The sequence below is a fragment of the Acartia tonsa genome, chromosome 3 (assembly GCF_053477335.1).
Source record: "Acartia tonsa isolate MP-2025a chromosome 3, ASM5347733v1, whole genome shotgun sequence".
Classification (NCBI taxonomy): Eukaryota; Metazoa; Arthropoda; class Copepoda; order Calanoida; family Acartiidae; genus Acartia; species Acartia tonsa.
The window spans coordinates 15,805,032-15,832,583 of record NC_137262.1 but is presented as its reverse complement, the minus strand read 5'-3'; the positions used below and the strand labels follow the sequence as shown (position 1 = coordinate 15,832,583).

Here is a 27,552-nt window from a genome sequence, read left to right as displayed (position 1 = left end):
CAATCTAACATCCAATGTATCATCCCTCTTGTGAAGGCAAAATTCATTAATAAAATAATATACCATAGATTGCATTAACGACTGACAGAGATGAGACAATAAATAAAATATTTATTAGCTTTGCTACCAAAATTTCTCTTTAGGAAGCCTAATAAATTAATAATAACAACATAGAACAATATTTTCCTATCTTTCTTTCTAATTTACTTTGTTGTTTAAGTGGCGCTTTTGTGCATAATAAAAGATGAAAACAATTCTTTAAACAAATACAAAAACAAAATTAGATTATAGAAAACAATTAAAACTGTGAACAACGTTTTAGGACTTTTCAATTTCATACCAGTTAATATAATATTTCTGTACTAGTTGCTTCGACCCTAGAGAGAGCGTTGGTAGTCGATAAAATAGCATAAAACCACAAGAAACATTCATAAAGCTTCCCAAAAATGAACAACAGATGTGGACCTTTACATCTCCGAGATATTTAACTTCAGACAAAAAAAATCTTACTACTTTATCAAAACGTCTTTCCACTAATTTAACTTACTACCGCAAAGCTACATCACAATTATGGTATGTCAGTATGCCCTACCCTACAAAAACCAAATTGATTTGTGTTTAATGCGCTAAAACTACTGGAAATGACAAATTTAAGACTTCAATCATTTCTTATTATGTTTTATAAACAGATAGAAAACCAGTTGGACATTTTTGAGGATGGTGGTACTCGTTATAAATTTTCCAACGACCTATGAGAAGACTTATTGTAAAGGTCAACTATAGCGGTTCAGCTGTTCAGCGAGATCCTTCGGTACACAAAGACAAACATCATGTTACTTTAATATAAAGATTTAGATAGCTAACTACTTACCTTATTATAAATATCGGACAGAAACCCCGCAGGACTTTCTTGTACAACATGCTGGACTCGTAACCTTACTTTCATGTATTCTATCAACCTCTGCAGGAATTTTACAAAGTGGGCTCCTTTCCTACAAAATTAAAAGGTAGGTATTAATCAGAATTACAAGGGATAAGATTATGAGCCCTAAATTATGATACAACAAAATTACCCTTTTTGAGCTTCTGCAAGATTTTCACAATGTGGATTCCTTTCCCGTTAAATGAATATCATTTAGGGATCAGAGGGTTAATATAATGGACGAAAAATTTATAAGCACCCTCAGTTATGATACAACAAAATTACCCCTCATCATTTATGTAAAGTGTATTATACCTACAGATTAAAATTATCGGTAAAAAAGTTTGGAACCAAACAACTCAAAGTTTTTAAACCCACAAATAAGATAACGTTGTTAGAGAAGACTTTGAATACTAATGCAATTTACAATCTATTGTCCCCTCCCACCCTGAATTTAACAAATATAGACTTACCTTATAGATCCAGGAACAGCTTCATGTAGTACGTGTTCAGGTAGAACAGGATTTGCCAGGATCTGTTCTGTTTCCCTCCTTTCCTGTGCCTGGCGTAACCCCTCTACAAGGGATTGATATTCACCCTCCAGCTTTGACGAGTTCTCATTCTTTAACCTAAAAATTGTATTAGCTTGAGCCTGAGCTGTAAGTGTGTTAAGGATGTCTTGAAACAGGAGCAATTACTCTTTACTGAATTTGAAACACCTAATGTATATAAATCACAATAAGTGACATATACTTAGGAGATCAATTGAACCTTTTATTTGTCAAGTTCTGACTCTAGTGTCTGTACATAGGTCATACAGAGGTCAATTAAACCTGTTACCTGTCAAGTTCTGACTCTAGTGTCATTATAGAGGTCATGAAGCGGTCAATTAAACCTATTACCTGTCAAGTTCTGACTATAGTGTCTGTACATAGGTCATGCAGCGTTCAATTAAAACTATTAACTGTCAAGTTCTGACTCTAATGCCTGTACTTAGAGGTCATGTTGCGGTCGATTAAACCTGTTACCTGTCAAGTTATGACTCTGTATAGATGTCCTGCAGCGGTCAATTAAACCTGTTACCTATCAAGTTCTGACTCTAGTGTCTGTACAGAGGTCATGCAGCGGTCAATTAACTTTCTCGTGATCCTAAGGCATATTGGATATAATGAAACTAGAAAGAAGTTCTCGTAAATAAAATTTTAATGGCATGAACAGCAAAATTTAAAAGTGCAAGATTGTTAGGTAAGGAAATAAAGCTATTAAAACAGCACAAAATATTTCTATATTTATTCTTTATTTTCATTATATCCATCCCTAACGCTCATGCTGTCAATACAGATGTTGTCAATGTTGTGAGCCTCGTCGAATACGACCACGGCATTGCGGGGCATCTCCTTGCTGACTATGTCCGCAATCTTGGGGTCCAGGAGGTAATGGTAGGAGTATACTACTATATTGGCCTGCTGAATTGCCCACCTAAATAAAAGGAACAGTACACATTTGGCTTTATCGGATCTTGGACAAAAAATCCTCGGACTTAATAGCCTAGGACAAAATAGCATCAGGACAAAATAGCCTCAAGAAAAAATTAGCCTCTGACAAAATAGCATCTTATGGAAAATAGCCTTAACTGATAATAATGATCATGGCCGCAGCGCTCGGCCCCCTGCCTAGCCTAACCTTACCTAAAAACTGTATAAAAAATATTAAAAATTGTAAGAATCTACCAACCAGTTTTTTGTAAAATCCAAGAAATTCTAAACCACCTATCTTGTCCAAGATCCGCTTTAGTTTTAAAATATAAATCCAAAGGTGAATGATAATCAAGAGATGTGGGGATTTAAAACTCATCAAGCATCAACTTTTCTTATTTTTGCTAATTTTTAAAAGTTCACCTATGTACTAGAGTAGGAAAAACACTAAATAGTTTGGTTTGATTCTTAACAGCCACTTTTTAAACGGAAAAAAGGTTTGCTGAAAAAAATTTACGGGTATAGTCCCTTGCGTGACAACGCCACTTAAGGTGCGTTTCGTCGTTTTTTCTTAGTAGCTTTTGATAGGTTATTTTAGGTTAGGTAATTGTCCATAGAGTTAGAGCCCCCCGTAGGGACTAGAAATAGGAAAAAATCTACTGTGAAAATACGAAGATACGGCCCATAAGAGGCATTGTCACAAAAAGGACTATACCCAAATTTTGATATTTTGATTTACAAACGATTTTTTTACCTGGCAAAAAAATATGGACACCAGTTCTTTTCTGAACAGTAGGACTTGAGATCATCCAGGTTATAAACTCCGTTGGGTAGCATTTGGTCACGACCATTTGCATCAAACTTGAATTAGAAGTTATTAACAGAAACCAAAGTAGACAGCAATAAATGAGCTATTACTATTATTGGTGCGCCTTTCTTTGACTTTTTCTGTATTTATGAACATTATCAAACTAAAAGAAATATATAAATATAATCTATAATACAAAGTAGAACGATGTCTGTCTGTCCGTCCGTCTGTCCCTTAAGATCTCGGTAACCAATGAACCGATCGGATTCTACTCTTCAGGGAATATACCTACTGGTCCTGTGGTCGTTTTAGGCTATTTTCTTGGGGGGTGGGATACCCCACCCCCCCCAAAAAAAAACATTTTTTTCTCGAAAAAATAAAAAATAGTGGGGGCCCCAATTTTTTATTTATTTTTTTATTTATTACCTCATGGGGCAAAGCCCCTAGAGGGTAGGAACGAAGCTGTTCGTAATGATAAAATAATATGTATACAGACAGGAACTTAATAACACAAAACTCATAAAATATTTCCAAGGAACTTTACTTTTTATTAAGAAAATGCGCGATACATCTTTACACGGCCGACTTACGTTAAAAAACAATAATTGAGAAATATATATTTTTTTTAAAGATTCATGAAACCTGTTAATCACCTTCCCTTCAACTGTATTAGAATACAATGTTGTACCTATTAAATATGATATCAAAGGAAACTTTTCTTTCAACTTTTAAGTAAACAGAACCCCAAAAAGCTTCTCTTACAAGTATTGGAAAGTGTTTTTCTACTTCAATTCATATAAATGAAGTTTTAAAGTTTTGCTTTAAAACAAGTCCGTTAAGTGTTATACTGATTCTACCTATAGTAGTTATGAATCAATTCTAAATAAAAATAGGGCAATAATGTCCACGGGCGGCAAAGCTAATAGTATAAATAATTTAAGTTAATAAAACATGATAGAAGGTGAAATGTATATTATAAGATAAAAGGACAAACTTCACTAAATTGGATAAAATCATAAAAGGGGACTATGCACGAAAAAGAAAAAAAACAGAAAGATGAAGAGTGAAATGGTATAATAATTCCCATATAAAAAACCGTAACCGTTACAGACAGACTGATATTACTCATTTGTGGAATAATTCGCTTAAAATATAAAAGGACGTTTTGAAAATGAAATATGTTGTATATAGCAACTAAACACTTTATGATTTCTATGGAAACAAAAATTAACCCAGGAAAGAAAAGGACGCAAAACTTGATCTTCAGCCATTTTTTCAACCCCAAAATTTTATGACTAAACAGAAATATTAATATTATTGTCCATTATCCTATCCCTGTATTTACCTGTTCATAGAAAGAGCAAACAGGAATATTACTATCGTCACTGTGTTTCTCCCTAAAATTTCAATTATGTAAACATGATATACTCCTTGCAACTTAGAAAAAGTATAAAGATATACTCCTTGTAACTTTAATTAAGAATGAAGATATACTCTTGGCAACTTTTATTAGGAATAAAAATATATACTCTTTGCAACTTATATAAAGAATAAAAATATACTCTTTGCAACTTATATAAAGAATAAAGATATACTCTTTGCAACTTATATAAAGAATAAAGATATACTCTTTGCAACTTATATAAAGAATAAAGATATACTCTTTACAACTATTATTAAGAATAAAGATATACTCTTCGCAACTAACTATTTAATCTTCTATTATTATTTTTGCTGGCTATCGATCTGTCTCTGCTGGATATCTATATATCTAACCTCACCTGACATGAGGTGCAGTAAGGGCGTGACATCTAGCATCAACTACCTTTCCGTCTCTTTCCTCACTGACCTATAATAAAAGTAATATATTTTCAAGTATGGCTGCAAAAACGATTAATATCAATTAGTTCGGTTTTTAGCCATACCGAAAAATTATGCTTAGCATCGTATTTTATCCAGTTTTCTACGAATATAAAAGAATAAAACCAGTTATTTTAGCCAGTGCCTTCGGCATCTCGGTGCTAAAAAATCTGGTTTAATCTTATTATCTGCGGAAAGGTGTTTATAATACGATGCGAGAGATAACTATTCCAGTATGGCTGCGAACCGATTAATATCCGTTGGATTAGAACCGATTCTTAGCTATACTGAAAAATATAAATAGTTTTAATTTTTTCTTCAAAGTTTGGCTAATTTTGTGTTTTAATTTTAATGGCTGTATTTTTTTGTAATACATGTTATCTTGAAGGAAATAACTTACTTCTGGATGAATACAAAGATTTTTTCTTGAGCTCAGGGCCAACCCAACAAAATTTACTTCTTCCTAAAAATATAATTATAAAATAAAACCAGGACAATAATGTCCATATTTGTCACAACAATATCAATAATACAGTATCTCACTTGTGTTACATTGTGACACACACCCACACACACACACAAACACACACACACGACCACATAAAAACACACACCCACACACGACCACACCCACACACACACACGACCACACCCACACACACACACACGACCACACACAAACACACACCCACACACAAACACACACCCACACACAAAGAAGCACATGAAGTGCATCAAAGTAAAGAAGCAGAAAGCTATTTAGAGCCTAATTATGCCTAATGATTATGAGCAGTGTTTCGGAGCCGGAGCCGCAATATTTTGCTGGAGCCGGAGACATAATTTTCGTAAAATAACGGCTCCGGCTCCGGACTAGATAAATAAAGAGATTTTTTATAAATCATAATTGGTAACTCTGTTTTGTCATGTGCAAATGCCCTTTTTAAGTTTTTCAAGTCCATTTTTATCAAAAATTAAACTTTTAAAACCTTCAAAAGTCAAAAATAAAAATTTTTTTTTTTTTATGGGGAAAAAATATATAATATGTCGAGTTTTTCTTGATTTTAGGTTGGAGCCGGAGCCGTATTTCCAGATACGGCTCCGCGGAGCCGGAGCCACACCAAAATAAAACGGCTTCGAAACGCTGATTATGAGAATCCATCTAAAGACGCTTATCACACATAGCAGCTGAGAAAATGAAAATTATGATAAACAAAAGTTATCAAAACTTAATATAAGCGCAATTATTAATTAAAATTGTGCAATAATTTTACTAAATAGTTACATAATATCTTTTTAATCTAATTAAAACAATACATTATTTAGTAAGTACTGTCTTAGATTTTAATTAACCTAAAGTGTGTTACCTTTTTTTATGTTTTATTATTATTTGGCCACAACTTGGTCAAAAATGCTCACAAATCAGACCTTTTTCGAATGAAGATGCTCAAATGGTTCCTTTACAAGCCCAATCAATCAGTTTTAAGATATCTTTATATTTCAAGGAAAATTTATGAAAATACTAAAAAACGGCAAATTTGGGTGTTACCTTTTGTATGCACAGATACCATAAAATCAACAGAAAAAATACTTATTTTTACTTTTCTCTCATATTTATAGTTTGAATCTGTTCAATTGGCTATTCTTGAAAGGATTTATGCATTGATTATACTGAAACATAATATTGGACAGTAATTAATGTATTTCAAAGAAAGAAAATTTTGGAAAATAAGAAATTCGACCTCTATCACTTCAGAGGACAGCTGCCAACCTCCAGTTGACAGGATGTAGTTTAATACTTGTTAGCAATAATAATTAGCCCAAAAAGTAAAACAAAATTTTGTTTAATGTGGTAAAAAAATGATAATCTAAATCTGAATTTTGGGGATGATGATCTTAAAGACGCCCTTGCTGTTGGTGATGATGACCCAGATGGTATCCAAATACATGAGCATTATGACAACTTATCTATTAAATTATGGTCCGATTTTTGTATTTGTAGCTTTCTCCAATCAAGAGAAATCCCAAAACATACAATCATAGTTTTGAAATTCTCCAATTTATAAGGTAAATATAGTAGTTTTTAAAAGATGTTTATATTTCTTGTTACAACTTTTAATTGGAGGCTGCTTCAAATACAAAAATTGGACCATAGTTCAATAAATGAGTTGTCATAATGCTCATGTACTTGGATATGATCTGGGTCATCATCACAACCAGTAAGAGCGTCCTTCAGAATCAAACTTCTTTAAAAATGACAGAAAAGTAAAAATAAGTATTTTTTATGTTGATTTTATAGTATCTGTGCATATTAAAGGTAACACCCAAATTTGCTGTTTTTTAGTATTTTCAAAATTTTTCTTGAAATATAAAGATATCTTAAAACTGATTGATTGGGCTTGTAAAGGAACCATTTGAGTATCTTTGGTCGAAAAAGGTCTGATTTGTGAGCATTTTTGACCAAGTTGTTGCCAAATAATAATAAAACATAAAATAAAGTAACACACTTTATTAAGCGAAAAATGTAATGCTTTGTTATATGGAAAATTTTTGATAATTAACTTTTAATGAAAAAACAAACTTTAAGGAAGTATTGAAAGAAATACGCAGGTATGAACAAATTGAACATTTCCATGATTTATTAGTATTGCTTTAAGATACAAAATAAAACTTAAAAGGAGGGTGGCGGCCGGATGTTCAAAAGAACTTATCCGGAAAAAGACTGAGTTACAGCACTGAAACTTGGCATGGCAGTTGCTTTAAAGACAAACTTTTTTTTCATAAAAATTTCCCTTATATTTTCACTAGGTAGACACTTTTATTTTATTGAAAAATGTCAAATGAAAATTTAGGGAAATGGTAAATTATAAGCAAAGGAAAATGAGAAGATAAACCAACAGAAAAAGGCCCTACAACCCCTTCCCTCCACCATTGAACTCACCTGAACTTCTTTCTTGTAAAAAGCAAGTAGCTTTCTTAACTCCTCCAGAACTTTCTCCAACTCGGGTATTGTTCTAAAATATGATTTTTTGTTCAACTAACAAAAAAGTAATTTTAAAGTTGACACGGATTAGAATTTCTGAAAAAAATGACTGGACTGCGGCTGCTAAAGAAATATCACAAATAGGCAATAGATTGTTAACTTAGTAGCAGTTTCTGCAATTTTTTAAAGTTTAACCACGATCATCTACTTTTATAACAGCTGCTGCTTAGAGATTATGCGTTTGCCGAACCCTATATTGTATTTTGTTTCTGATTTCCATTACAAAAATTGTACTATGTATTGATCATTTTACTTTTTAATGTAAGGCTTCAAAATTTTGGATTTTTCTTTTCTGTTATACTTCTTCTTTTCTGAATGAACTTCCAATCAGTGAGTTGCTATGTGTATCTTTTTACTTAATATTTTCGGACGGACAATTTCTAAACTGACCATAACACTTTGTTTTCCCTTTGCAAATGTGTGAAAACCTTAGCAACTATCGAAAGTTAACCTCCTCGTTTGTACACCTTAATTCATCTTAAAAAATGTCGCAATTTTGTTGAATTAATAATAAGATACATATGTGAAAGAGGGCACAATGATTAATATATAGGGGTTTATTCTGCAAATTTGAAATATGTGGTTGGGGGAAAAAAAGGTAAAAATAAAGAGAACTGACAACATTTTTTTCCATTTTTCATGGTGAAAAAAAACTAAAAGAATATGTGGGAGGGGGTATAATGTGAATAAAATAAAAATTCTGAAAATATTTTTCCATTTTTCCTCTTCCTAGCTGGTAAAAACTAGGAGGGGAAAAAATAAAAAAATTTGCAGCAGGGAAAAAAAATGAATCTTGTGCAGAATATACACTAGGGTGGGTCGATTTTGGACATTTTTTTTCTGAGGCCAAAGCGTTGATCTGCAAATGATTTGTATGAGCATAATACAACTCTGGATGATTTAAAATTTATCCTAAGTCTTAAAACCGCTGACAACCAGACATTCAATTGTAGAGCTATTTGTAAATGGGAGTCAAAAATTTATTGAATCAGAACTATGGCTTCATGGTGCTCCCAGGAAAGGCATTGAGGAGTAGAATCAGGAACTTTTGACCGTTTTAAAAAATCTCGTTCCTAGCCTGACAAAATCGAAAAAATCTCTGCAAATTGGACAATTCTCAATAAACCTTTAAAAATGTTTTTTTTGTGATTTCTAAGGCTAGGAAAGAGATATTTTGAAACGGACAAAAGTTCCTGATTCAGCTCCTCAAGGCCTTTCCAGGGAGCACCATGAAGCCAAAGTTCTGATTCAAAAATTTTTTTTGAATGTCGTCTTTGCATATTAATAAGTAATCAATTATATTTTTTAGTGTTCGCTTTCTAAAACTCAATTTTTAAAATTCTTTTTCGGTCAGAAATGTTTTAAAGATTGATTTTATCTGTTGCATATCCACTCTTTGTCTAAATCCGATATGAACCCGCCCTAATATACACCCCTGTATTATTGTACCTGGAGCAGTAGATAAGTTTAGTAAGTTCCACTGGTTTATTGTGTAGGTAGGCAATGATCAGGGCTAACAAAGATACGGTTTTTCCAGTTCCTAAACAATAATCAGGTTTTCTTGTAGCTGTTTTAAAATATTATCTTTTGTTAACGATTTAATTCTTGTTTTTTAAAGGCTGAAAAACTACGAATTTTTTTAAGCTGCTTTAGTCTTAATATAAATTAAAATTTTGATATTGAAAACAAATGTAATTTCATTTAGTGTTAAAATTGCAAAAAGTACAAAATAAAACGGATATAATTAAAAGTTTACTAAATATATCTGAAGGAATCTCTGGCATAATATGACCTTTAGCATCCCGTCCACTCTTTAACCCATATTTTAAGAAAACTTTACTAAACCCCGAACAAACATATTATGCAAATCTGAATTTTCAAAATAGCAGCTTTAATATTCATTTAGGATGATTTTACAATAAATATGAAATGTAGATGCCTCTTTTGGTTACAAAATTCCACTGCTATTTTTTAATTAATCAGCACCAATAAAGCACAAGATCTCAAAAACAGCATTTGGGGGAAATACTGGTGAACAAACATATTATGCAAATCCAAAACAAAGCAAAAAAACGGTTTTTTAGGCACTTTTCTCCTCTTTTAAAGATTAATTATGATAAAATAATAATTTTTTAAGGGATTTATGCATTAATTATTATGAAATATAGTATAAGGTAGAAATTAATGGTTTTTCTAAATAAGAAATGTTTGAAAAAAATAAATTCGATCCCTATCACTTTAGAGGACAGCTGCTGACCCCCAGTCTTATGGATGAACCTAAATACATGTTAAAGATAAAAATTAACCTGAAAAGTATACAAAAATGTTTTTTGGTGTGCTGAAAAAATCTATTTTAAAATCTTGATTTTGAGCATGAGTGAGTTTTCAGATGCTCCTGTTGGTTGTGATGGTGAGCCAAATGTTATCTAAGTACATGCCCATTACAACAACTTGTCTATTAACCTATGTACCATTTTTTGTAGTCATAGCAGCCTCCAATGGAGCCTTCCAACAAGAAATATAACCATCTTCTAAAAACTACAGTATTCACCTTATGAATTGAAGTAAATAAAATTGCAATTCTTTTCTTTTTTAATAATGCTGGGCTGGAGGATGCTATAACTACAAAAATTGGATCATAGTTTAATATATAAGTTGTCATCATGGACATGCACTTTGATAATATTTGGCTCACCATTAACACTAATAGGGGCATCTTAAAGGTCATCATCCTCAAAATCAAGATTTTAAAATAGATTTTTTCAACACACCAAAAAACATTTTTGTATAATTTTCAGGGTAATTTTTATCTTTAACATGTATTTAGGTGCATCCATATGACTGGGGATCAGCAGCTGTCCTCTAAAGTGATAGGGATCGAATTTATTTTTTTCAAACATTTCTTATTTAGAAAAACCATTAATTTCTACCTTATACTATATTTCATAATAATTAATGCATAAATCCCTTAAAAAATTATTATTTTATCATAATCAATTTTTAAAAGAGGAGAAAAGTGCCAAAAAACCTTTTTTTTTGCTTTGTTTTGGATTTGCATAATATGTTTGTTCACCAGTATTTCCCCCAAATGCTGTTTTTGAGATCTTGTGCTTTATTGGTGCTGATTAATTAAAAAATAACAGTGGAATTTTGTAACCAAAAGAGGCATCTACATTTCATATTTATTGTAAAATCATCCTAAATGAATAATAAAGCTGCTATTTTGAAAATTCAGATTTGCATAATATGTTTGTTCGGGGTTTAAATATACCTGAAGTCATCTCAAGCATGATATGACCTTTAGCATTAAAGCCACACTTAAACTCTAGCATGTATTTAACTTTACTAAATATACCTGATGGTATCTTTAGCATATGGCCTTTAGCATTCAACTCTGGTTTAAACCCTTTCAAGAAAACTGTACTGAATATACCTGAAGGCATCTCTAGCATGATATGTCCTTTAGCATCTAAGCCACGCTTTAACCCTAACATGTAGGAAAACTACTAAATATGCCTGAAGAAATCCAATTGATATGTCCTATCGTATTATCCAAGCCAGGTTTAATCACATATTATAAACAAAAAAAACTTTACTAAATATACCTGAAGGCATCTCTAGCATAATATGACCCTTAGCATCCAAACCACGCTTTAATTCCAACATGTAGGAAAACTGATATAAACACGTAGAAACATTTAGAACGTCACATCTTAATTTTCAATTATTAGAAGCTATTAGAGGCGGTATAAGTAAATACTTTACAATTAATGCCTGTCCTTTAGTCCGAACAATATATTGAATGACAACCAGGGATTTTAAAGGATAAGACAATAGACGTTAAATTGATATTTATCTCCCAATGAAGGTAAACAAGATTAAAATTATTGGTTGAAAGATTTGGAAACTACTAGTTTGGAACCAACCAATCATAAGGAAAGTTTTTGAAACAAATAAGATATGTACAGTGGTTATAAAAGTTTAGGCATCAGTGTAAATTTCAGTCCAATGTCCCCTCCCTCCCTGATGAGATCCGACTTCAATGCAAAAATCATTTGTAATTGTTCTATTGTCCATGCATCTGATCTTGTTATGTTAGGTGATCGATTTATGAGCTTCGCTTATTAAGGGATGTTGTCATCCTTGTTTTTTCTGATAACTCATTATAAGCCAATTATTCTAATTGTTTATTAGAATTTAATTTTTATTAGAAAAAAATATTCTATATTCGTATATTTCTGGGTAAAATATATTTTTTATCAAATGGTGCTTTAGTCTCGTGGATATATTACCTTAATGGTGAATAAAATCAACCACTTTTTCTAAGCTTACTACCTTTATAGCCAAAATGCAACTATACATAGACACAAATTCTAAAGGGGACTAGGCACAGATGAGAGCAAATGAGTTATTTAAGCAAACAAAATTTAGCATAAATGGATATTTAAATCCCAAGGTATTAAATGATCGAGCGTTAGCTCATCATTTAATACCGAGGGATTTAAATATCCATTTATGCTAAATTTTGTTTGCTTAAATAACATTCTATTGCAACAAAAAGGTGATGTTAGCAAATAATTTCTTGAATAAAATCATAAAACGTTTTTTCATTTAATTTTCATTTTTTTCACTGTTGTGTTTTTATTTGACATTAAAAATAAAAATCATAAAAAATCTTCCAAATCAAAGAGAAAAAATCTTTGAATTATTGGTCAATTTAAGTTCAAAGATTTTTTTATTGTAAAAAGTTAATTTTTAAAAAATATTTTAGAAAAAAAATCTTCTAACAAAAAAAAATTATCATAATCCAAGATGGCGTCACTACATGTAAAATAATATTTTCAAAACAAAAAATTAAAACTTGAATATCTTTTTTCACAGATTGAATTTCAAAAATCGGTCTGACAGTTTTTCCAAAGTCAGTATGATCTATCGAATGAAAAAGGTTTGAAACTGATAGAACATTTCTTTATACTAAAACATATTTTTTCTCCCGTTTTTTCCCACACTTCCAAAAAATGAAATTCAATGAAAATTAAATGGTTCTCACGTTAAAAAAATTTTCTCACGGGTCCAAAAAATGAATTTAAATGAAAATCATATGTACCATTTAAATCAAATTAAATGGTTCCCACACTCGAAAAATTTTCCCACGCTTGACATTCTTGAAAAATGCCAAATAAATGGACATTTAAACAAACCAAAGATCGCGTTTTTTGCAATGGAATGATATAGGCAAATTATGCTTTTTTATCCCGTGGATTTTATTCTAACGATAAAAAAATCAAACACATTTTTCAAGTCTACAATCTTTTTAGCCAAATTGCAACCATACAGAGACACAACTACTTGAGGGGAATAAGCTCGAATGAGAACAAATGCTAAACATTTCACTAAAGTATGATTTAACGTCAAAGAATTTGATTATTTACAATACAGTTGCATGTTTCTTAAAATTCACGTGACAAGCTTGTATATTTCGAACATTTATCTTTATTCAATAGAAACCTAGCATTTAAGGTTTCTTGAGCTAAGCCGCCAGCCGATTACTCATGCAAAGTTTTATAGCGAAATTTGGATTTTAGGTGCCATTTAGGCACTGATTACGAGATGGTTGCAATTAACCCCCCCCCCCCATTTATCACTGCTAAAAGGGGCATATATCAAATTAATTCTCTCATTCGTGCACATATGTCATTTTTCCCATAAATAATTTAAGATGACTTTTCGTCAATTTCATGGGAAACTTCTTAATGAAATTGTGATTTTTTAATTTTTTAAAAAGAAAATAAGTTAACATTCTTTTTTTGTTTCTTTCCTGTTCAGGATAAATATAATCATAGGGGAAATAAACCAACAAACCATCCACGTTCAGTCGCATTTTTCTTGTCCTTGTTTTTTATTTATCTGAAATAATATTTTATGACCAAATGTGTGTATTAAATTTTGCTTTACAAAAACATTTCTAAGTTTTTAATTGGGATTGTCGCTTTTCTAAAAAATAGTTGCATAAATTAACTGAAATATTACCACTATAATTTATTTCACTTTAAAATTGTTCATAAAGAGGTTTTATATATTATTGATCACAATGCTTTTAGTGTGTTTTATAATCAATAAAAATGTAAAAAAAAAGTAAGTAAAATGGTAGATTTATGAAATTGTTTAAATTAAAGCAGGAAAAACTAAGAATGGCTAGGAAGAATTATAAAAATTAAGGTATTCATATTCTAGACTGACTTTATGTTTGAGCTAATATCATTATTAAACTACATAGTTAGTTACAGCTATCATTTGAATAAAATAAATGTAAAAGAAATAAATTTAAATTCAGGGAGCTTGACATATATTACAGCGAATTGTAGACAGCATTTCGCGGATAGTAAGATAAAAATCTAAGGATTAATTTCTGTTTCTGTCCGAGGAGCCGGAGACATAATATTACATATTAATGGCAAAATTTTTATATTATTATTCATAGAAAATTGTCTGTAATACGAAATTATACATGATTTTTCAGTATGGATCAGAATCTGTTCTAATCCAGCGGATATGAATCCGGTTCGTAGCCATACTGGAAGAGCTTTAAAAACACAAACATCTCCTGACCCAAATCGCTGAAAATATATGTCAATTTCCCTGATTAAAACAACTAAATCTGCTTTATTTGTTGTATTACACGATATTGATGACTTATTAGAGGACTAAAAATAAATAATGGTTTAATAAAAAAAATTATAAATATTATCATAATATTTCTTTGCTCGGAGGAAGCATTTTATCTGAAGAAAGACTTATTTTGCCAAAAAATTTTTAGTCATACAAAATATGCATGTTTTTTTATATGCATTTTAGTAAACTTTTTTAAGGTGAAGTATTTCTTCAGATAAACAACCCTTCCTTGCTTGTTTGTGGCGCAGTGTTGTATAAAATAATGGGATCTAGTGCAGTTCACGGTAAAATGTTCCTGGTAACGATTATCTAAAAATTCTATGAATTTTAAAGGCTGGTAGCTGCCAAACGGCTGAACATACATATCATGCCCTCACACCATTTTAAGCGATATAAGAAGGCCTAGAAATAATATGGAATAAACAAGATACGTAAAATACCTGAGTATTTTTTTGCTCATTTATGTCCACTGCGAGATACCTGTGCATTATTGATTAACGACTATTACAGCTTGTTGTAGGCCTTTTTTTTTGTCGGTTAAAATTTTGTGCAAGCATAATCTATACGTTCCAAAGTTTTGCCGTTATCAGCCTTTTAAGTTCATAGATTTTTGGAGATAATCGTTACCAGGAAAATTTTTCCGTGAATGGGACTTGACCCAAATAATGTTATTCTCTGAAATATCCAGGAAATCTTGTTGTTAATTCATTGTGGATGCTTGCACTAATGCCTAAATTAAAAATGTAATTCAATAATTATAGAAAATATTCACATTTGTTATTAGATATTACCTAGTATCTTTTTAAGTAGCATAAATAGTTAGTGGGTTAATAGGTGAAATGGTTTGAGATTTAGGTATTCAGCAAATATTCTACAATAAAAAATATGGAAAAGGAAAAATCAGCTCACTTATTTCAGCTTATTTTACCCATCTCAAGGTTTACATCCCACTGGAGAGACCCTGTGCACGGGACTGTTTGTTATATAAACAATTTGCGAGGCTTTTAGTAAATTTTTTACTTAAATGTTGATTTACTGTGAAAATAGCTTGCAAATATTTGCTTATACTACACATTTTAAACTAAAATACTTGCGAACAAAGTATACTATGGAATAGCTGGTCACTGTCAGCTGCATCTATACCTGGAGGTTGGACCAGGGATCCAGGTAGCTCCATTCTCTGGCCCCCTCTCTGTCTCCAATTTTAATACTCTCCAACAGGGAGCCCATAAAATCTCTGAAAAATTAAGAATAATTAAAAAAGGTTTCGTGATTTTTTAGACAAATTATTAGGTAATATTTTTCAACATATCGATTTTTAAGATGCTTTAAAATAAGCTTTAATTTAATTAATGTCATATTTGTTTAATTAGAAGGCAACATACTTTCAAAAAAAAAGGATCTTTGAAAATATTTATTACAGTCTGAGTTGTTCAACTTTCAACGTTAAACCTTGCCATTTTACATGAAATAACGCTACTTTATTACACAACTATACATTCAAAATTACCCTAGTACCCATTAATTATAAACAAAAATATAAAAAAAATATTTAAAAATTACCTTAGAGGTACAATGTCAAGGGCAGCCAGGAATAGAAGAACATGAAAATCTGCGACAGAATCAAAGAATTCAGCTGATCTAAACTGGGATATGTACCGGGCAAAAGCGTTGAAATCCTAAAAATGAATGAATTATGAGCAATTATAGAAATATAAAAGGCTTCGTCCCCCTGGAGATTGGGGGGAGGGAGGGGAGGGTAAAGGTGTATTTACCGCATCAGACTTCTAAACAACTCATTTTACCCACCTTTCAATTAAAAAAAAACAAATTAGATTACCCCCATCAAACCTTAGAAACTCCTAATTTTACCTTCTTCAAAATAAAGCTTGGGCGTCCTTAGGGGCATTTTGTATTGAAATCTTTTTAAGGTGGTAGAGCCTCTTTAAGCTAATATTATTATCTTTTCTAAAACCTTTCTTCCATGGCTAACAGCCCAACTTCCATCAATAACGGGACGTCCAACGCCCAATGATATATAAAATATTTATTTTTGCAGCGCCACTACTCTATACATTACTACAATAAAATGTGTTGTACTACCTGAATACTTGATTCCAACAAACGATTTTCCACAGGAAACAATTTTCTTTCCTAAAATAAAGTCATTTACTTCTTTAGGTCGTAATGATAATCTCTTACCAATGTGTGAGAACTATTTTTATTGACAAAAAGCCAGCTTTCTTGCAATCTCTATATCTATTTTTCAGCAAAGATTTGCAGTCATTTTTAAATCAATTATTTATCTACCTGGGGTACTGGGAAGGTGTATTGAGGTTCCTTTGGTGTAGAAACAGGCACATCTAACAGGAGGTACTCCACTGGCAATGGTCTACCCAGCTAAATTAAAGTCAAGTTACAGCGCTGTTAAAAACAAAGCTTTTACATTTAGGGTCGATTTTAATTATGTTAACTTTTAGTTATTTTACAAAAAAAAACTTTTATTTGATAAAAAAAATTTGATTATTTTTGAGATACAACAGTTTTAGCGTAGAATTTCATGTATATCCACCAATTTTAAACATAGAAATACATATTTTTATTAAAATTCTGCCTTTTTCCATATCAAAGCGATGATTATATATATATTTGTTAGTCAAATGGCATGAGTTTTTAATTTTATAATACCTAACGCTTTTTCAATAGACAGATTTGATGAGAAATATGCCCGCTTTAAAAAAAAAATTCTTTAAAAAAAACCTACCTTTTTAACTTCGTTTCCATATTCATCTTTAGACATAAAGAAGACATCGGGAACATAATTTCCATCGGTAGACTCTCTAGGTAATAATAATCTTTTAAAACATAAAAAAATCATCAAAATTATTTTATTAAATTCCGAAACCTTTCCAGTTTAAGTTCAGAAGTCTTTTTTTTCTATTATGTGACCCCACAAAGTAAATACCTAGCTTAAAACCTAATCGAAAACTGCAACTTTAAACGGACAGACAAACATAGTTCAAATTTGAATTCTAACCTATGCTAACTTTAGAGTAGCTACGCTACTAACCTTATATAGGCAAGCTCGGGAGCGTCTTTTGTAGGCACCAGGATGTTATCTTTTACCAGGGCCATACTTTGATTTGATACCTTGAAATAAATAACATATTCAGTAGATATCTAACATATTATAATCTAAGCAGGCAAATTGTTTCAAAACTAAGATGGAACGCTCATGAGATGCTTGAATACAAAACTTCAGCTGGCCATAATAGCTATTTTAGTCCACCTTATAACTCCACAGAGGCAATTAGTAATATTTCTAACTACTAGGTAGTTATTGAAAAGGGCATTAGTCACTCAATAATGGCAGTTATTTAATGATTTGAATTACTAGCGGTTTCCCTAAAAGGGCATGGTCAAGCACAGAACATTGAAGATAAAAGAGATTGGAATTTTTCTTGTGTAATTGTTTTACTCTAGGCTAGATTACATTTCAATTTATTTAAAAATAAGAAGAGGGTTTTGTGTGCTTGCCAGGCACTTAGATGGAAATTACCGAATCCTTTTTACCTGGTAGCCCTCCATATGGATTTCATTTTCCTTGTTACCAGTAACACAGACAGTCACAAACTTGGAACCAAAATATCCTTCCTCAGTTGCCCTATAAATAAATTAAATTTTTATAAAAATTTTCTTGTTAAGGTATTCTAGATTGCGTACTTTCTCGGTATAGTTATTCACACAAAATTACAGTTACATTATTTCTCATAAAAAGCTTTAATAAAATATTAGTTAAATTAATGATGAGAAAAAAAAAACAGTACAGTATATATCAATTTATAAATTGTTTAATTAAAAGAAATAAGGTATGTAAAGTGACTAAGCCTAGGGACCTCATTTCTAGCCCTAAATTGTTCTTACTTTTACGATCCCATTCAAAATAAAGTCTTCTTAAAAAATTAAATTTTTTTAAAACCTGCAAGGATTTGGATGGATATTCTGGAAATTTGCCGCGTTAATGATTTCTTGAGCTGACAGAAAATGGGTGTCTACACCACGATAATTTTTCACCTAGAATATTTAAAGCCAAATTCAATATAATGATACTTAGGACTAGAAAAAAAAACAATAAGAACTCTCTAGGAATTTATAAATATTTCACGTAGCATGTTTGCCAATAGCATTTTTAAAATCAAAGTGTTTAAGAAGTTAAGAAAATGAGCGATAAGGTTTCAAGTTTTCACCACAATAACACACCCAGAATGTTATTTGTAATTTAGTCAGAGATATGTACCTGTCCATTGGCTGCAGGGACTAGATCCGTGAATATCCACCCAACCTTTCTCAACCCCAATCCAAGGGCGATTTCTTCGACTAGCTCTTCTCTGAAAAGTAAAATATAAAATTAACAAAGATTATTACGTCCAGAAAATGCACAGCGTTAAAGGACTAATGGAAATTGGAAGGTTTGGGACGAAATTCTATACAGAAATTAAATACAACAAAAATGAACATATCCCAATTGTGGCGTTGTTTTGCTCCAAAGACTATATACCCTTCCCAGTCTCTCTCTTATTACACAGCCAGTTTGACCGCTTCTCCTTTATTTGGTGTTTGGTTGTGCTAAAGTAAAGATCTAAACAGTAGCTGTGAATTTAAAATTTTATTTTTTATGATATATTTTAACATTTTGACTATTTTTGTATAATTCTTAATGCTTTTTTTCATTTATTTTTGTTGTTGTTTTCTATTACAGATGCGATTGATAATGAAGATTTTTTTCTTTGAAATATATTTCGTAATGAAGCAGCAGTAGTTACTAATTTATAAATGTTATGGTTGAGATAGATTTATAACTGTTAAAAGTGCTAATATGCAGAGATCTTAAACATTGGACAGACGGTAAACTTGTGTACAAAAATTACCACTTTTTACATTAAAATTATTGGTGGAAAAGTATAGACAATCCAGTCGAAATGTGATACAATGAATGAGAAAATGTGATTATAAAATATTGGGTACCAGTATACATTATAGTCCAAACCCCTCTCTACATGACTTATTTTAGTGTTACTTACTTTGGGTCTGTAAGAATTTTAATGTGATCCTTTGTACACTCTTGCGGGGGTTCATAGATGGCACAAACAACTGCTTTTATACCAAGGGGAACTTCAGGGTAATGTTCATATCTAAACAAGAATATTATAGTTCATAGATAGCACAAACAACTATATTTATACCAAGGGGAACTTCAGGGTAATGTTCATATCTAAACAAGAATATTATAGTTCATAGATAGCACAAACAACTATATTTATACCAAGGGGAACTTCAGGGTAATGTTCATATCTAAACAAGAATATTATAGTTCATAGATAGCACAAACAACTATATTTATACCAAGGGGAACTTCAGGGTAATGTTCATATCTAAACAAGAATATTATAGTTCATAGATAGCACAAACAACTATATTTATACCAAGGGGAACTTCAGGGTAATGTTCATATCTAAACAAGAATATTATAGTTCATAGATAGCACAAACAACTATATTTATACCAAGGGGAACTTCAGGGTAATGTTCATATCTAAACAAGAATATTATAGTTCATAGAAGGCACAAATAACTATTTTTATATAATTTTAAAGTCACAATAAATTCACGCAACTCCCCAAGGCTGTGTATTAGTAATAGTTAAATTTATAATATCTGTAGTGTACAACCCTTAGCACAAGCTCCTTCTATGTGGAGAGCGTCCTTTATTATGGAGACTTAATTGGGACACTTGAGAAAATGTTTCAAGTCATAATGTGAATGAAAATGGAGCTTGAGCTTGTCCTAGTGGCTATATAAGTGTCTTGTCCTACTCCATAACTACTAAAGTTAAAATGCTAAGAATCTATAGCTACACAATACACAATACACATGTACACACACACTTTTTGTTTACATATTTAAACAGGTTTATAACAAAGCACGAAAAACTTACTTTCCATAAAGCCAGCCAACACGTTGAGCACCGGACTCTCTCCAAAACTAATTTTATTTAACACCTTCTATCACTATTCATTATTACTACCAATACTTAAAATAAGGATGACAATGCCCATAAAAGCAAAGCTTCAATATTTAAGAATCAGATTATTATTTCGAAATCGGAACAAAAACTTTAAAAAGATTTAATATGGAATATTTACTAGCGACGTGACAACGTTTTAAGAATTGATTAAAGCGATGTTACAGAGTTGCTACCCTTTCTTAATTGTACTAAGTTTGAAGTCGATGGGACAGTTTTCACATGCATTGATCAACGGCCAGAACTATCCGTTACGAAAGGACGGAAGTTGGAACGATTCTATTTGTGAAAGAGCTTAGCTCTAAAAAATTGTTAAAGAATGTGTCTATTCCTGTAAGAATCTATCAACAATTTGTGAGTTTTCAAACATGATTGAATCCACGTGCCTCCAGGGTTGACGATTCAACGTTACAGCGGATGGCTGACACTTAGAACAGATTCCCTGAAAAAAAATTTCATCATATTAGAATATTATTATAATAGCACAAGTTGTCCCCCTTCCCTCTAATCATTTAACACTACATTTATGTTGATATTTTGTCTGTTTTTAATATACTTATATAAAAAAAACTTCTTACCTACCTACATATTACACTACCTAGGTAATTTTAAAAAAGAAAAACTAACAGATTGCAACAAAGTCAAGTAGAAATTTGAATTATCAGAATGTTTTTAGCCATACTTGTTGCATCACCACTAAACTCTAGAGGAGGGCAAGGGATAGTTGAAAAATAATCTCCCCAAGACATTTATAAATTCTCCCTTAAAACAAAGGGGTAGCTGCACGAAATGCATTTAAACTAGAATTTAGTGAACTGCATATGTTTTCCTTTTCAATGGTTTAAACTACATTTATTGGCATATATTTGAAAGATTTTCAATTTTCTACCACGTAGTTTTAAAAATATCTTCATGGCTAACCTATATATTATATTCTACAAAAAAACATTTTTAGGTTCACTTACACAAGTATCCACAACTCGCTAAATGCAATTGATGTTATCCCTTTTGACTAACATTTTCTGATATCTTTAGTTCAGCAAAAAAAAACAATAATACTTTTATTCTTAACAGGATTAACTTTTCCTAAGTAATTTATTGAACAATTTTAATGATCAATAGCGGATAAATATTGTTTCATTGTATGTCTGAATAAAGGTTGACTTACCTTCGGATAAGGTTCATGTGAACATCTGCTAGTATGAATCACCTTGCATGACAAATTCTTTAACGGGGTGAATTTTCCCTAAAAAAAATAAGCATAAAAAATCCATGAAAGAATGCTGAAGGAATATATAAAAGCGAATCAACGGTAAGATAATTTAAAATCTAATATTATTCAATTTTAAGTTCAATTTTTTTAATAAATACAGAGGATTTTTTTTCACCTGCTAAAAAATATTTTGCCTCCAAAATGAGGGAAAATGTTTTAAGTACCTACTCTTTATTTTTTTCATTTTACCTTCGTACCCATAATTCTGTTTTTTTTTCTCCCCAAGAAACAAATGCAAAAAATGTTTTAAGGACTGTGTTTTTCTTGATTTTTTCCCCCCTTTAACATATTTTTTATCCCCCCCCCCCCTTTAGCAGGGGATCTCATGCATACGTCCCTTATTAAATACCTACCCAAAAATATCATCAGTCGTCCAATACATTATCTAAACATACTGACCTTAGAAATACCTGCAGAAATTTTCCTAAGATAACTGTTAAAGGATAAAAATTTTATTTGCTTCTCCTGTTCAAATAAACAAATTGCCGTTATTTTAATTTTTAATTTTTTTTCAATTTAGTAAAATTACTTACTCTTCATACCTACAAAAATTTATAAGAAAATAAAAGATTTTGAAAAGTTTTGTTGCATCTTATAGTTCAATATAATATTAAAATTATTTTTAAATAAGAATATGAAGCAATATCTGTATTCTGTATGTGTAAAAGTTAGTAGTAAAAATGTAGCAATTGTGGTGCAGAACCAAATAGTTGGTGCTTCGTCTATGTTAAAAAATATTTAAAATTAGGGGAGGGGGGATTTTTATGTTTTTGGTGGGGTTGGGGGTGTCCCACCCCCTAAGAAAATAGCCTAAAACCACTACAGGTCTAGTTGGTATATTCCCTGAAGAGTAGAATCAGATCGGTTCAGTGGTTACCGAGATCTTAAGGGACAGACGGACGGACAGACAGAAAGACAGGCATACATCGTTCTACTTTGTATTATAGATATGATATACCTTCCCAAAATAAATATTTAAAATGTAAATGGCAAAGTTTCCTTAAGATATGACTCATCAAAAGGGTCTAGAGGAATACAATGAACACACTGGGAGTTGGCGTTATGCTGGCAGTGGACAGCGTCACGACCTCTACTGATTTTCCCATCCTAAAAAAGTTATACAATACATTCAAAGATTTTTAAAAATGTTTTCTTAATTTAAGATTCAGATGCAAACGGGGGTTAGGTTAGTACCTATGTGACATGGGAAAAAGGGTAGCCATTGGGCATTGCAGGTTAGGCATAGGAAAAAACTACTTCTCCTTAATTTCAATTGAATTATAAAATAAAGTGAGGATTTCATTTCGCGATAGGCATTGGTGGAAAGTACAGATTATTCTGGAAGTCTATTATCCTAGCTGTATATTATACCTGTTTTTGTAGCTCTATATCAATTTGATCTTCTTTAACGGCAGCGGGGGCTGTATAAGTTCCGCCATTTTCAGTTTTGGAGGATGTATGGGCTGGCTCGGTTGGAGTTTTAAACACTGCATCACTCTTAAATATAAAAAAGTGCGACAATCTTTTTAAAGAATATAATATAGACAAGTTTATGAAGTAATACTATATCCCCAGGAAGCTATAGACAAAAACTAATTTTTAAGCATTCTAAATTCCTAAAAACTAGGATAAAATGACACTCATACTTTATTATTTTAGTTTGAGAAGATTGGGTATGTTTCACTTACAGATTACAAGTTATCGTCATGGTTTTGTATATAATAAAAAAAATTTACCTTTGATTTTGGAAACATGAACAATCTATCACCATGTTTTAAACCTGTAATATTATCAAAAGGTTATATCTTTAAATCTATGGTAATTGTATTAAAAAGGTTGAATTATTTTCAGGGGTGTATATTCTGCACAAGATTTATTTTTTTTCCCCTGCTACAAAATTTTTAATTTTTTTCCCCCCCCAGATTTTTCTTAAAAAGTAGGGGGGAAAATAGAAAAATATTTAAAGAACTCTATATTTTATTTATTTCATCCCTCCTACCACATATTTTTTTAGTTTTTTTAACCAAGGAGGGGGGCGAAATGGAAAAATGTTTTCAGTTTACTTAATTTTTACATTTTTTTCCCCTCCAACCACTTATTTTTTATTCCCCCCCCCCCCCCCTGAGCAGGGGATCCCATGCAGAATATACACCCCTGATTATTTTCTAAACTGTTTTCATTCGGGCGAGCATTTAGTTTTGTGTTTTCCCTCAAAGTTCCTAGCGAACACAGAACCGCCCTCGCCTATATTTTTTAAGATAAGTTGAAAATAAATAGTAGATATTTTTTTTTCTTATAGTCTAACCCCTGCAGGGAGCTCTACTCTGGACACACAATAACTTAACTTAACTTGTCTAAAAGTAGAACACAAACAACGAAAAACTCCCCATAATTTTCTTTTTGTTTCAAAATAAGGGGAGGGGTTTCTGTGCTTGCCGAGGCACTTTGAGGGAAACCACTGACAGTGTTACACTAAAAAAGATGTACCTGAACTAGAAATAGTTTTTACTTTGGAATTGACAACCTCTATACTTTTTCTTTGATCTTTAAACAGGGTAAAATCCATGGATTTTAGATCAAAAGCTTTGTGGATAGATTTAAATAAATCCTCTGTTTTACCGGTCCCGGGTACCTTAAAAAAGAATAGTTAATTTTAACGAGAATTCTCATAACTTTTCTTTAAATTATTGATAGAACGATATAAAAAAGAAATTGGAATACAAAATACAAGTCTTAGGTGTCTAGAAATTAAATACTTTAAGATTTTATATAAAAATGTGCCATATATTTGACGAAGCCCAATCTGTCCCACTTTTGAGCAAGACGATTCCTATATGACGCCATATAAAGGGAAAAGAAAAAGGGAAGGGGGGGGGGAAGAAAATCTCTTAAAAAAGATGGGAGAAAAAGGAATCGTCTTGCTCAAATGTGGGACAGATTGGGCTTCATCCTGATATATTTCAGTAAAATAAGACAGAATTTTAATAGGTATTAATGTTATGTTAAGTAGTAAGGTCTTTAGCCTGCAGCTTATGATTCTTATCTTTCTGTCTTATCTTACCCCTTTGAAGACAAATTCTCTAGATGCTAGTGGTGCAGCCACTTGTAACAAATAAAGGCAAGAATTAGCAAGTTTTTCTAGGGGGGGGAAACGAAAAAGTTATTCGTTGTTCTAAACCTGCATTTCTTTTAAGACCATCCTAGAAAGGGAAAAGAAGGTTGCGGGTAAAATCCGTAAAGGTGTGTGTTTTAAGGCTTAAATATAGTAGTAGAACGATAATATTCACTAAATATGTGAATTTCTTATTGAAAAGAACTAGACAACAAATTTTTTTTTAAAGTTGACATAAATTTTTATCGTTTTACTTCTGTTTTTAACTTGAAATACACAACCTTTACGGATTTTACCCGCAACCTACTTTTCCCAAATTTAATTTTTTTTCTTAGGATGGGGGGGGGGGGGAGATTAAATTATCCTTTCTTTTACCTGGACCCTTTTCTGTCCCTCCTGGGACTGAATACCAAGTGTTAGCAGCTTTGACATACTTCTGAAACTTGGAGTACAAACATTTAAATACAAACTTTATAATAATTATCATTATTAAGTATAGAAAATACACAAATAACTTGGGATAGTTGAAATAATGTTCATAATACATAATTTTGTTTCACATGGCAAGTTTGTCATAATAATTTGTCATTTAAAATATTTTTTGATTCTAAATAATCTGAAAAACTATTTAATAAAATAACTTAGGTACCTTTTATATCAAATTTGAGTAAAAATCAATTAAATTATTTACATTTGAACATTTTCATCTAAACAAGCTAATAAAAAACTTAAGAATTAACTTTATCTCAAATATAAAAGTAATTTTACCCAGGGATCTAAAAGGAAAAGACAATGGCCGATAGATTGATATAAATCACCAATGATGATAAACAAAATTTACCCATATCTAGATTACAATTAGTTGTTGAAACGTTTGGACACTGATTTTAATGAACCATCCAATCAATTTCAATACAGTTCCCAAGGTTGTTGTGCCAGGAAATAAGAAAATGGTATTATAAAACTTTGGGAACTAATGCAATAAACAGCTCAATGTCCCCTCCTTTCCTTGAATTTGACCATTTTATCAAATCTGCCGTAGTTGGTGAGAAATTCCCACATAATTTTAAATGACAAATAACTATGATTACTTTTATAATATTTGAATATACACGAGACATGGAATTGCTTTAAAAAAATGTATCTAACTATATACCCAAAAAAGTTTTTTTTCTGTCTTTTTAAACTGGAATTAATATTAAAAGTATAAAATGCAAAGGTGATGGTTTAAAAAGTGTTATTTTTTAACATTTTATAATAATTTTGATCATTTTTTCTATTAAAAACTGTTATATAACTGCAAGCCTAAGGTTTTATGTGTCATAAGTTTTTAAGAAAATAAAAATCTGTACAATATCATTTCTTTTTTCGCGTTTTTCTTTATGAATTACATGATCTTAGATTTTCTGTACTAAAGGTGTATTGTATTTTACATAATAACTTAAATATTATATGTTTACATAGAAAGAGATAATTTTAACTAAAATAAATAGTTAATTTCGTAGGTAATGAAAATATTTTCATTGCTTTTAAATTAAGCTGCTAGTTAGTTTTGAGGGATATAATGATAATTGAAATATCTTAAAATGCAATACTGATATCAAATTTTTAAAAATTACACAAAAAGCATTAAACTTGTAAATTACACTGCCCGTGCGCATTAATAATATTACTACATATTTAACAAAGAAATATAAAAATAAAGTTAAAATATTAAATATTCACAAAAAACAATTTGGCATTCTAGAATATGTTTTTTTATACAAAAGTAATAAAATGAGATTTTATATTAGCAAAAAAGATTGCCTTTAATCATTTAAAAATCATATAAATTAACATTCTAATTATATTTTTCTATTGTCAATTCCCTAGTAATATACTAGTTATTTTTGCATATATATATAAAAACCTAATATACCAATCCTTTCTATAAAAAAAAACCTAACCATTTCAATTATATTTTGTTTGAAAATAAACGAAAAAGATGATTATTGGTTTTGATAACTTACCAAAAAAGGTCCTAATAATGCAAAAAGAGGTCAATCTTATTAAAAGAGGGTGTTATAAACTTTAAAATCACGCACATTACATGATTCAAATAAAACTTACATTTTAATGAAATATTTATCTATATGTTATTTTTAATTTATTTTTAGGGGATAATACTTAATAATTTAGTTGTCTAGGCATTGAAAAAAATCTTAATTTTTCTAACAATTTTCTTACGTCCCAAAACTAACTTAATTTTGCACAGTAATTTCGTTTTCTGTCATTGAGGAACAAATAGTTCCTGTGTGATCCACAGTAAG

The 27,552-nt window shown here is 30.9% G+C and overlaps 2 protein-coding genes across 8 annotated transcripts in view; both read right to left on the bottom strand.

Annotated features, from left to right (window-relative positions):
* Positions 1–14,015, bottom strand: part of Xpd (general transcription and DNA repair factor IIH helicase subunit Xpd) — a 29,860-nt gene extending 15,845 nt beyond the window's left edge. Inside the window, exons 1-12 of the mRNA XM_080152882.1 lie at positions 13,927–14,015; positions 11,711–11,783; positions 9,555–9,645; positions 8,004–8,076; positions 5,466–5,528; positions 4,987–5,054; positions 4,551–4,602; positions 3,152–3,258; positions 2,244–2,401; positions 2,006–2,075; positions 1,396–1,551; positions 872–992 (exon numbers count right to left, since the gene is read on the bottom strand). Of these exons, the coding sequence (XP_080009008.1) occupies positions 872–992; positions 1,396–1,551; positions 2,006–2,075; positions 2,244–2,401; positions 3,152–3,258; positions 4,551–4,602; positions 4,987–5,054; positions 5,466–5,528; positions 8,004–8,076; positions 9,555–9,645; positions 11,711–11,783; positions 13,927–13,986 (1,092 nt within the window). The 5' untranslated portion in view covers positions 13,987–14,015. The remainder of the gene's footprint in view (positions 1–871; positions 993–1,395; positions 1,552–2,005; positions 2,076–2,243; positions 2,402–3,151; positions 3,259–4,550; positions 4,603–4,986; positions 5,055–5,465; positions 5,529–8,003; positions 8,077–9,554; positions 9,646–11,710; positions 11,784–13,926) is intronic.
* A 116-nt stretch (positions 14,016–14,131) lies between these two features.
* Npl4 (nuclear protein localization 4) lies at positions 14,132–27,100 on the bottom strand. Of its 7 annotated transcripts, none has more exons than XR_013877335.1 (21): positions 25,619–27,100; positions 24,619–24,763; positions 23,868–23,911; positions 23,503–23,628; positions 23,133–23,238; positions 22,531–22,598; positions 22,027–22,104; positions 21,192–21,300; positions 20,772–20,820; positions 19,859–19,969; positions 19,075–19,165; positions 18,757–18,851; positions 18,351–18,441; positions 17,848–17,927; positions 17,542–17,617; positions 17,088–17,177; positions 16,881–16,931; positions 16,341–16,456; positions 15,921–16,014; positions 15,405–15,507; positions 14,132–15,072 (listed from the first exon to the last, which is right to left on the bottom strand). XR_013877335.1 is itself a non-coding variant. In XM_080152887.1 (21 exons), exons 1-20 carry the CDS (start codon positions 25,673–25,675, stop codon positions 15,478–15,480), a joined length of 1,707 nt encoding a protein of 568 aa, XP_080009013.1. In that variant the 5' UTR covers positions 25,676–27,100; the 3' UTR covers positions 14,132–15,046; positions 15,436–15,477. The 7 variants fall into 7 exon arrangements, 4 of the variants coding, with proteins under 4 accessions (XP_080009013.1, XP_080009014.1, XP_080009015.1 ...); XR_013877336.1 differs by having other exon boundaries at positions 14,132–15,046; XR_013877337.1 differs by having other exon boundaries at positions 14,132–14,809.
* Between the last annotated feature and the right edge of the window lie 452 nt (positions 27,101–27,552).